Source organism: Mchenga conophoros, linkage group LG12 (assembly GCF_057382185.1).
Source record: "Mchenga conophoros isolate Kocher_MC1m ecotype Shallow Benthic linkage group LG12, M_conophoros_male_GT1.1, whole genome shotgun sequence".
Lineage (NCBI taxonomy): Eukaryota > Metazoa > Chordata > Actinopteri > Cichliformes > Cichlidae > Mchenga > Mchenga conophoros.
In genome coordinates this window covers 33,940,301-33,952,342 of record NC_140537.1, presented here as the reverse complement: position 1 = coordinate 33,952,342, position 12,042 = coordinate 33,940,301, and the positions used below count along the sequence as shown (strand labels likewise).

General features: G+C 40.7%; 1 protein-coding gene across 3 annotated transcripts in view; it reads left to right on the top strand.

The window, feature by feature from the left end:
• The window catches only part of cep120 (centrosomal protein 120), a 35,992-nt gene that overhangs the window by 3,713 nt on the left and 20,237 nt on the right, over positions 1-12,042 (top strand). The window contains exons 5-15 of one of the 3 annotated variants that reach the window (XM_085295441.1): positions 2,070-2,218; positions 4,573-4,770; positions 4,849-5,073; positions 5,365-5,587; positions 5,676-5,859; positions 7,253-7,402; positions 9,590-9,772; positions 9,852-9,948; positions 10,572-10,748; positions 10,885-10,974; positions 11,080-11,172. In XM_085295441.1, coding sequence (XP_085151567.1) covers positions 2,070-2,218; positions 4,573-4,770; positions 4,849-5,073; positions 5,365-5,587; positions 5,676-5,859; positions 7,253-7,402; positions 9,590-9,772; positions 9,852-9,948; positions 10,572-10,748; positions 10,885-10,974; positions 11,080-11,172 — 1,769 coding nt within the window. Of the gene's footprint in view, positions 1-2,069; positions 2,219-4,572; positions 4,771-4,848; positions 5,074-5,364; positions 5,588-5,669; positions 5,860-7,252; positions 7,403-9,589; positions 9,773-9,851; positions 9,949-10,571; positions 10,749-10,884; positions 10,975-11,079; positions 11,173-12,042 lie in introns of all 3 variants that reach the window. The other 2 variants (XM_085295440.1, XM_085295439.1) reach the window with 2 other exon arrangements.

Below are 12,042 nucleotides of genomic sequence, written 5' to 3'. Positions count from 1 at the left end.
GTCATTACAGGGTCATAGCTGCAGAAGGAGCTCAGATTGTGGGATTTCCGTTCTGTGAAGTGAGCACTTGTAAGATCATAAAGTCGCACATTCAGAAAATTGAATCTCATCATTTCTCTGGGAAAATATTCCCAGTCTATACAGTTGAGCCTCGAGCTGAAGTTCACTTAGTTCATATTTGCCTGTTAAAGTGCACTGACTGCAAGGGCTTTGTGTTTCGGCTGTTACTGCAGGGGGAAAAAATCATAAGGGAGCACTCAGTCTATGTTTCTGTTTACGATTTACTTATGAGGGTGAAGAACTACTATTCTATTACTCATTACATTTAAAACAAATATAATATTTTCATTGAGATTATCACAGTTTATACTTAGTCTAAATGCTATGTGCCGCTTTTTCACAAGATTGCATACACAAGTAGGTAATTCAGAAAGTGAATAAATATATTTTTACTGAGAATGGTTGCAGCTATTGATTATTTTACTAATCGAGTAATCAACTGATTATTCCGTCGATTAATCGAGAAGTCAGATAAGAAATGCTTTTGTTTTATTAATAAGAAATAATAAACATTCAAAAGACAAAAAGCACGTCTTTCAGAATGAACTTTTCATTGTTTTCTATTTTAGAAATTGTAATGCTTTAAAGTTTAACTGCATATAACGTCTGTCAGAAAAAAGAAATCCTTTGATTGTATTTATGTGCCATATTAAAACGTAATTAAAAAAAAATAAAATATATAAATATTAGATATTTTGAATAAATAAATACTCTCAAGTACAGTCAAAGCTAAATAAAATATGTAAGCAATTTGTACTCTTGCTTCTTGGAAGGTTTTCTGACATTAATATGAGGCAAGTGTTTGTGTGCTTTTGACAACAAGTTAATGATGTAGACGTAATAATAATTCAGCGTTCTACCTAACAACCCTCTGGTCAGTGGTTCAGAGTTTATTGGTCCATGTACATTTTTATTGGCTTGCTGGGAAAAAAAGCTTTTATTTTTATGAATATTTTTAATTCAGTTTTTAAAAATATGAATGCAATTTAATTAACACAGTATTTTGTATTATTTCATTATTAATCTGAGGAATTGAAAATGCCCCCCTGTAGACTCACCCTGTGTGCTGCAGGCATCGCGCCACATAAAATAAGACGTCTGTCGTCAGTCTTCAGGAAGCTGTGTAATTTAAACATCCTTTCAGACCAAGTTAACATTCATCTGCATATTTTAATACAACTTCTGGAGACTTACTGCAGATTTATTTGCTGTGTAAACCAAACGGCAGTGGATGGAGCAGCTACAAAGTTCCTCATGTCAGAGTTTGCTGACCAGGTGGTTTGAAGAAGGACGTTAGCTTTTTCCCAGGGAAGGTTTTAATGGTAATTCCAGGATATTTTGGATGCTAGAAACACGTTTTCTTTCACTCAATCTGAGCTCACCTTCTCAGTCACGGTGGTGTGTGTGTATGTGACAGTGTCATCATCACTGCTGTTGTTGTCTTATCAGTGTTTTTGTTGTGAAAAACTGGGGGCTACATGGTCTTACGTTTTATTCATCCATTGCTCCTAAATAAGGTTCAGTTTCAGGTCTGTTTTTAGTAACAAATGTGAATGAAACACTCGCCTGCTCATCGTTTAACACAAGGGCGTGCTAAAGAGCCGTGCTTTTACCTAAGCATTTAGTTTATTGTTGCAGCCCTAACTCTGAGTCCTTTTTGCTGCCAAGTTACTGTAACAACCTGTTCTGACATCTCAGTTTGTACACTTCAGATCTGAAAATGTGTCTGAGGTGAACATTGCTCTATTTAGAGTTAAACTTCTGTTCACACAGTTCCTGGTTTGCAGCCATGATGTCTTGCTTGTGGTTTTGTACAGTCTCACTTCATGCTCAGCTCCGGTTCTTGTGTAAGCGTTGCTCTGCTACCAGCAAACATCAGAGAGGAATAATTGGTGGTTTCAGTGAATAAAAATAAAACTTGTGGTTTCTTCACATCTGCAACCTGTAAGATTTTTGTTTTTGCTCTTTTATTTACTGCTTGTTTTGATCTCCTTGTTATGCTGGTGTAGGTTCCTCCTCGGTGACCGATCTACTCCCAGAGAGGCTGGAGGCCATACTGATCCCAGACCAGGGATACCATCAAGTAGGGCCGGCAGATCTTTGCACCGACATGTTTGTCCTTTCTGTCACCGTGGCCTTCGCAACCAAACTAGAGCAGGTAAAGACCGAACTCTGACCCTGATGCCTGTCTGATCACGTCAGACCTAAATGTTGAATTGTTATTGCTTAAGATAATGTAGCCAAAGTGATGTCACACCCACAAATTTCCAGTATCTGGACTAAAGTTTGATAACAGAAAATGGAGAAACACTCTTTTTCTTGGCTCGCTCGTATGTTGTCACTGCTGCATGGGTTGTTTCTGTTTCCACGTGTCAGATAATGATGATAAACCCAGCTGACAGCATCCCCAGGCATGCTATTTGGGGTCATCTAAAGGCACTCTGGGAGAAGCTGAGAAAAGTATTAAAGAAATAAAAGCACAGCAGTTTTCTCAGAATGACTTCTAAAATATGGATGAAGAATATCACAGGTGGTTATTGTTGTTGAAAGATTATTGCTTCATCTCTTAACTGCTCCTACAGGGACTGCCTCCTTTGGAGTGTCATAATAAGAGAGCAAAGACACTGAGTATCTCACTGCCAAATTAAACCAATCTCTTCTCCAACCATTACAATTAGAATTGTTTTCACATTACACGCTGCGCAGCATTAGTTATAAATCTTAATTAATGTGTAGTTGGGGTGTTTTTATTTTATAGCTTAATGTGGCAGTAATTCTAATCTTGAATGTTTAGTATAACTATTAATTAATGTCATGCATATATTAAACATACTAAAACTAATAAATGAATTGAAAAAACATGGCTATGGTGTCAGGGGCCCAGATTAGCAGTTGCTTTTAAATGTAAAGCCAATCCCTGCTGGCCTACAGCCTCTCCCACAAGATGTCTGCAGGTGGCAATAAGAGCCCTGCAAAGAAACGAGGGAGAGCTGAAGCTGATAACCAAATGACGTCCCAGAAACCCGAAAGCAGAGCGGGTGAGAGAAAACAAAGGAACCTGCAGGCACCCATTAATTGTCCTTCTACTGGTTCACCAATGGGAGCCATTTTCAATTATTTCATGCGCTGTAGATTTTTTGACCAAAAGCTCTCGTTTTTATAGCAAAAATAAAGGCAGAAAAGTAATCGTTTTATCCCCAGAAGCCAAAAATGTAATTAAATGGAAATCCAATTAGTCGACCAGCCCTGCAAAGAAGAAGGGAAGCGCTGCATGGCTCTGATGGCTGATGTGCTCTTCAGTGAAACAGATAAAATAATAAAAAAACAGAATTCAAGAAGTACTAGCAGGGGTTCTCTATAAACAAATAAATGAATGTCATATTGACAATAACTCACTGTTGAATAGCCTAAATGTAATCAGATTTTTAATTTGAATTGACGACTGTGTTGCAGTGGTTTGCACTGCTACATCACAGCAGCTGTCTTTCTGTGTACAGTTTGCATGTTCTCTTTGTACCTCTCTGGCTTCTCTCTGGCTTCTCAGGCTTCCTCCCCCACAGTCAAAACACATGATGTGATCCCAAATTGGTCATAGGTGTGTCTTTGAGCCTGAAACTGTCCAGGGTGAATTCTGCCTCTTGCTGGATGACAGCTAATTTAGGCTTCAGCCCTCCGCAACCTTGACTTGTTCAGCAAGAACTACCATGAGTGAAAGAAAGCCTCTGGCTATTGAAATATATCTAGAGAAGTAAATCTTGAGAAATGTTCTGTAGAGGAACATGTGGAAGGACCATTAACACTTGCAGCTGCCAGTTTTCTCTGTCGGTGTACTTCAGGGTCACGCAACCGAGTAAAGTCGTTTGACTTTTGCTAACATTTTCTTAAAAACTGTATGTTTGAGTTAACTATCAATTAATTAAAAGTGAACTTCAAGTATTTATTCATATTTAACTTTAAATGAATGTTTTTTATGGTAAATGGTAAATGGCCTGTATTTATATAGTGCTTTACTAGTCCCTAAGGACCCCAAAGCGCTTTACATATCCAGTCATCCACCCATTCACACACTGGTAATGGCAAGCTACATTGTAGCCACAGCCACCCTGGGGCGCACTGACAGAGGCGAGGCTGCCGGACACTGGCGCCACCGGGCCCTCTGACCACCACCAGTAGGCAACGGGTGAAGTGTCTTGCCCAAGGACACAACGACCGAGACTGTCCGAGCCGGGGGCTCGAACCGGCAACCTTCCGATTACAAGGCGAACTCCTAACTCTTGAGCCACGATCGCCCCGGTTTATGAAAATCTGCAGCTTCTGTGGGAGTTAAAATTGTTATAAAACAGTTCTTCAATAAAATAGTAAAATATATATAACTCTATAACATTATCACACACATGCACACACTCGTATTTTACCAGCATGCTGACTGAAACTGAAAAATTATCTTCACATGTACATGTAGACTTTAAAAGAGAATCCTTTAAAACCAGAAATGTTTTTGTTTCGCTGTAGTTGGTCCCCAGCACCATGAAACTGTCAGCGGAGGGCTCAGAGTTCTTCTTCTACTATTCTTTACTGGGGAACGACATAACCAGCGAGCCTTTCCACAACCTCCTGAGTCCTGACTTTGAGCCAGAGCGCGCGTCTGTGCGCATCCGCAGTAGCAAACAGATCCTCAAAGCCTTCCTGTCTCAGCAGCCCAGTTTACAGGTGAGTGCCTGACTGGGAGCTCCTGCCTCCCAGTTACCTGCTGTGTACCTGTATGTCTTAGTCCTTTCTCTTCCTCAGATCCACCTGTGCTGTGGGAATCACTCTTTGGGCAGCACTGACATTTCTCTCTCAGCTCTGGCTGGTATTTCCACGGATCTGGATAACAAAGCAGCGACACTAGAGGGAGCCTTTCTCCTGCAGCCTCCGAAGCGAGTCAAGCAGACGCTGCCTGCTCTGCCCACCGATCTGCAGCCGACTCTGGGAGTGGCTGTAACCCTGAGGAGGGAGGAGGTCACACTGCAGGTAAATGAAAACAAGTACTCAGAGTTTAATTTCTAAAACATTTATGATTGGGATGTTGTCAGCTCTAAATTACATGAGATGAATGAAGGATGAATCTTTGCACTCACAGCAATTTGGAGGGAGAGCAGAACTCTGCATAGAGCCTCAGACTAGATTTCATGTGTTTCTTTACCACTGTGATTTTATAACTTCCTGATGCATTGGTTGTTTTTGTTATGCTTTATGATGGACCTGAGTTGTTGTCCGATTATCACACTACATGTCATGATGCATGGTCTTGTGTCCTTTCAGCAGTCTGTGGGGAATAAAGAGGCTAGTGGAGCGCTGTCTCCTGCTGTTCCTCCTGCTGAACAGAGACCTCGAAGCTCTTCTCCAGTCCATAAGCCTGCAGGGTCTCCTCCACATCCTGGTCCTCGGGGTCCTCCTCTCCCTCCTCCTTCATCTCATACAGAGAGCGAAGCAGAGAGTCTGCTGGATGAGCTCCGGCACGGCAGAGAGCCGACAGGATTGGCAGGTAGGACTTAAAATAAGCAGCTGTCATTTTCACACGAGAAGTTTGAAAGGTTTAGAGCTGAAGTTTGTTCACTGGTGTCCAGCTACAGATTTGGAGGCTCCAGCATCGCTGCCCAGACAGCCTGAGGCTGCAGCGGATGGTGGAATGTCATCCGTCAGTGTTTCTGCTCCCAAAGTCTCCATCCCCCCCTCTGCTCATCACTACTGCTTCTCTCTGGACCTTCGCAGCCTGGGAAACCTCAGCTTACCCCACCCCATTGCTGCTACGCTCAGGTGAAACACTTTATCTGCTTTCAGCTGTCAGAATGAGTTTTTCCACATACGGTGCTGTGCAGAGATTTTAGGGAACTTTAGATGTTCACATTAATATCTGTCAAACACTCAGCAGCATTGAGCCTGAGTCAGGAGGAAGCATTTTAATTTCCATTCAGTTTTATTTACATGGTGCCAAGCATTAGAAATTGCAGCTTGTTTACAACAACAATTAAAAAAATATTATGTCAATTGAATTGATAAGAATTTAGCGATTCTGATGCCATTATTGATATTACTTTTTAATTCATATCCTTATCGATTCTCACGGGGTTCTCATTGACTCCGCCTTGAGAGTCATCACCATCACTAAGCAAGATATCGAAGACATTCGATTCTTGCAAATTAATTGCATGCTGTGGGTCGAAGGTTTGTTGGAGGTATTTTTCCTCTTTTTTCTGAGTCATTACTGGTTTTACAAATAATGCAGTGCGTTACTTAAGTATTTACTGGAGAAATTAATTAATTACACAATGTGATGCATTAGTTTCTTGTTTCTCCGTAAAGTCACCTGAAATGCATTTTCTCATAGTTACATTTTACAATATAAGGCAATAGGCCACACCCCAACATACCGGCACCTAATGCACTATCCTAATGAGCACACACGTGATCTTTCTCTTAGTATATAAGCACAACACCGGCAACACAAAACAAACATGAAAACCAGCACAAAGCGATCGCCACAGTGATTCTACTTTAGAAACATTAACAGGTAGAAACTGAGGCTGTAGCCTGAGTGGTCATCTATTTGTTAGCTGTTGAGGTTCAGGGTCTGGCTGCATAACTAAAATTTCTGGGCCTAAAGTTGTTATTAATGAAATACACAAATTATTTGCATTAAGAACCTACAAATCCTGTCTGCCATGATTTCGTTCCCATATAAAAAACAAGCCCAGTTGCGACTTGCAATCATGCAATGCTATCAGTGCCATTAAACCTGTTTATATGTTCTCAAAAACCATAAGATGTAAACTACCTGCTAAGTATCTTGAAAACTGGGTTAATGGGGCCAGTAACGATTTTTAATTGTTAACATGTACAAATAAATGTACTGATTTTACCTTTAGTGCTTTAAAGGTCTGTATAAGTGTGGATGGTTAATTTATCAACTGTTCAACATAGAGGAAGTAGTTTTCCTGTATTTTACTCACAATCATCACTTCTAACATTTTATTTTAAAAAATCGGTTATAACAAACATGCCTTTAAAAAAATTATTATCGTAAGATTTCATGGACTTCTGTCTGGTGTTTGATTGAGATAATTTTCTATTTAGGAATCCATCCAAATATTTAGTGCAGTGGTTTTAATTTTATCTGTTCATTGATGGTTGTATATTTGTCACACTTCAGGTACTCCTACCAGTTCTTTGGCAGTGCTGCTCCGATCATGACTAACCCTCCTGTGGAGCTGCAGAGGAACACGGAGGTGTCTCTGCCTCAGTCCTACTGCGCCTTCGACTTTGCTGCCCTGCCACAGCAGCTACAGGAAACCTTCAGCAGGTAGGGAAAAAAACTTCATTCTTCCATCAAAATTTAAAGAAGTGCAGCTATTATTGCAACTGATGGACCCTGTTTTTAATATCATGCTTTAAACATATGGAAGGAGATCAAATGTTGATCGCAGTTAAATAATTCACTTTCATTCAGTATCAGTAAATATTATCAGGAAAAAATATTCAGTGTAACTTACCTTGTATAGTTATAAAGGTCCAGTGGTGATATTTTTAATGATAACACAGTAAAACATAAATAAGTGCAAAGAAACCATCTCACCTTCATACATTATTTAAACAAAGCTGAGCTGTCGGGTTTATCGTTGGTTTGCTCTTTGTCCTCCTGCTTGAGGGATCAGCTCTCTGACTCTGTGTCAGCCAACAGGCACAAAACTCTTCTGATGGAAAAATAACTCCAGACCTATTATAATGACAGCTCGAATAGTGTTTCCTTTTAAGTTATCATCTATAATTATCTTTTCCTTTTACTTCAAAGTTTGTTTTTCATGACAGTATAAATGACATAAATGGGTGAAAAATTAAAGGAAAAACCTGAACCATTGAACCCTTCAGTGATTTCCTTTTTCTTAGTTCTGCTGTAGAGAACATTTTGCTGTTATGTTTTGTGACACCTTTGAGGGAATGGTCACTGCAAATGAACATGATGCCCTTTTTTTATTTTTAAATCCTGTCCTGTCTGGCAGCTTTTGCAATCAGAGTTGTGATCTGAGTGCACTGTGGTGCCAAACACATTTTGCTTTTCCAAAAACAGCTATATAAAATCTTTATAGCCTCCTTGTGTTCATGTGAATCTTTTATCTGATTATTTATTCATTTCCTTTTGTGTTATTTCAGTTATTACATTATATGTGATAAAGTATGACAATGTGTAAGGTAGGACAGGCAGGGGAAAAAGTGTGTGTGGGGGGTATAATAATAGGATGGAGCACAAATAGAAATGAACAATGTATCGACACCTGCTGCACCTGTAAGAAAAACAAACATACAGCACCTGGAACACAAAAATGAGAAAATATACTAATCACCTGAGAGATGTTTATGTGTATTTGTCATGAATTGACTTGATAATGAGGGTGGGAAGCTGCAGTAACAACCCCACAAGAGCAACAGACAGATGGAGATGGAACCAGGGCAACTCTCCCATCCAAGACCCTGAAGAGTACTGAGGACCCAAGGCCACACATCACTGCGACATCCGCGCATCCATCCAAGGAGGAGAAGGATGGAGGCCCCAGATGGGGTGCCCATGGCCAAAGGGTGAGACTCCCAGAGGCAATAGGCAGTGGACCTGCTAGAGGCCGGCCACCCTGTTACAAGTTGAGAACACAGTCACCCAGCACGCAGCAATCCCCCCCCCCCCCCCCCCCCCCACCCCCCCACCCCACCAACGAGATCGATCAAGCTACCCTGACTCACAAAGGGAGCGGGCCAACGGCCACACCAGAGCATCCAGTCACGCAACCCGGAACCAACAAGCACCCACATCCCAGGGAGAGGCATAAGCGTCCAGCAGGGAGCGGTGACCATGTCCCACAGGGTCCGGGGCTCAGCCATGCACACACACACTCATAGACCACTCACTCACTGTCACATGCACACACGTTGACGTCCCACCTTCGAGATGTCACCGATGACATCGTCCCGCACCAGCAGCAAACAGAAACACTATGCAGTCCCCTGGTAGTCACCTGGTTTTTCTTTCTTTCTTATTCTTTGAGGAAACATTGTTATCCTGATACAGTGTTTCCATAGAATCAGATTGTATTTGTGCAGTAGTGAGGCTGGGGAACATGTATACGGATGTGTTTTTGTGAGAAAGATGGCTCACTCGTACTTAAACTGGATTCATAAATAATGTTGTGAACACAGTTTTGAATTGCAGCCTGCGATAGTTGTCCTTGTTCTCTTATGACGCCTCATTGATCTCAGTGTAGCAGCACGAGCTCTCCTGCTACAGCTCATACTCCTGCAGCTTTGTACATGAATGCCAGCTATGCTTGATGAGATGAGCTCCACTTTTTAAAGTGAACCGGTTGGTAACAAATGTTCTAAAATCTCACAGCAGAAATTAAGAAAGAAAAAATGCAGGAATGTTCATTAGTTTGGTGTTAGTTCAGGAGAAGTGTTAAAAAAGCAGCGGGGGGATTTCATGTGTTTTAACTGTGTGTTGTAGAGTTCCTCTGGTGGTGGAGGTTTGGCATAGAGATACAACCAGCCGTGACCAGCTGATTGGACGAGCCTCCATCCAACTCTCTCAGCTGTTGAGCACTGAGAAGAGCAGATTCCTGGGATCAACTGGAGAGCAGTGCTGGAGACAGACTCACCTGGACAGGATCCCTGTGGTCCAAAAACACCGGTAGAAACCAGACTGACTGATGGATCACGTAATGATGATTAACCTCTGTTTAACAGCTGCATTTCTATCTGTCTCTCAGGCCTAGTGAGAAGGTGGCAGAGTTGGGCTACATGGCAACGCTAGAGGACCTGGGATTGGTTAAAGCCACAGAGGTCATAGTGTCTGACTCATCACAGGTGAGAGAGCAGCGCAAATAACAGCCAGTATGGTGCATCTTCCTTTCAACAAGATAAAGAACAAAAATATTCTGGATTTAGATGACCTAGGTGTGTTTTAGTCGATCCCTCCGTGCAACATTTTTCACCATCAGTCAGACTGAAAACTGACTTATTTTACTTGCTGCACCATCTGTGGTACAGAGTGCTATTCTATAAAAGCTGCTTTCAGTTCATAACTCTCCAACATGATACACAAAGTATTGGATGTGGAGTCACAGCTTTAGTTGATTTTATAAGGTTTAAAGGATTTTTAAGCACGTCATCTACAATAAGTGCCTTTTAAAGAAACAGGATGTAAACCTTTGTTTCAAAGGATAAACTGAGTGCCAGGGTTTGAAAAATATGTTTTTAACTGAGTCATGTTCCAAAAATAAAACTATATAAACACTGTAGAGCTGGGAATGTGTTCTGCTCTAAAAACAACCTTTTTCTGTCCATGCTAGTTTTCTTTTAGAGATAAAAAAAAAAAAAAAGTCTTTCTAGTCTTCTATCACCACAGATTACTTGGAGTAAAATGTTGTTGTTTGTTTCTAGCTCAACTAGATCACTTTTGACATGTTTATTTTCCTACATATCTACAGAATGAAGTTGCACCTCGCTCACAGCCATCCTTCCACCCTGCAGTGCCCAGACCTGCAGCTTCCAGCCTCCACACAGCGCCACTGGGTCTTACAGTCCCCAGAGAGACTCTGGAGTACCGCACAGCCCTGGAGCTGGAGATGTGGAAGGAGGAGCAGGAGGATCTGTTTGATGATCAGGTAACCACTAGCTCCATGCAGTTTATTGGATTCTTACAGCGCTCATATATTTTCTTACTTTTGCCAAAAATTGAACAATTTTTTTTCCTGTAGGAGTCGACTATTATATAACGTTTATAAAATATGCTTGTTTTAGCTGAGGAAGAAGGAGCTGAGCCACATGCAGGCGTTAGCAGAAGAGTGGAGGAGGAGAGACCGAGAGAGAGAAGCTCTGGTCAAGAAGAAGGTGGAGAGTCTACACCCGCCTACACAAATTCACATATCAATATATGCTTAAGTTTTACTGAAAGGTCCCTCCTGCTCACTTCTACACATCTGTGTGTGTTTGCAGGAGGTGGAGTATAACCTGCTGGAGGAGCAGCTTCAGAAGACTTTGTCTGATCTGGAGAAGAGAGAGAAACAGTTGGCTGAGGCTGAGCTGGAGGTCTGATGCTAGCTGATGACACAACATACAGTATCAAAGGCTCATAATATTCATACAAATTATTGTAATTGTAATTCTGTAAATGTGTGTTTTAGTGTGTTGTCAACACTTAAGAATTGCTTGACAGAAGGAGGACTGTAGACAGAAAATTGATCATCAGACATCACATGAAGTGTTTGGATCATTGCATTATTCAGTAATTTATCAGCATCTGTCATCATCCATCACCTCAACCGCTTTATGACTTTTATGCCACACATTGTAGCACCATCTTGTGTACAACGTTATATATAAAACCAATTCTTCATTCATTCCAAATGCTAATAGCTCACACTTCAAAAGCAGCTATCAGTAAAACTGTACTTTTTGTAGTTCTTGTTTAACATAGACTAGAAATTATGTGGCCATTTCCAAACTCAAGATTATAACTGACCAAACCCTTTATAGCAGGTTTTGTTATTATAGAAAATGTAAGCATAACAAAGACACTTCAATAAATCTAAAGATACAAGTGTATGTTTTAGATTTTTGGCTCTTTTAAAACACTTTTAGTCAGAACATCGGCTGTGCTGATGTTTAAAATGTAGATTAAAGGTGAAATGCTACACAGAAGTCTTCATTAAAGCTTCTCCAGGGCTATTTTGACCATAGAATGTATGTAAAAGCCTTTTTCTTAACATTTTTAGTATTATTATCATAATAATAATTTTTTTCTGAGATCTCTTAAAGACCCCATTTAAGCAGACCATTTTACTCTTGCAGTCAAAGTGTTCACTGGTAGATTGTAGATTTTAGCTCTCTGCAAAATGTAATATCTAAAAATGTATTGATTATTGAGAATGTGAAATGCATGCAGTCTACGTATATTTC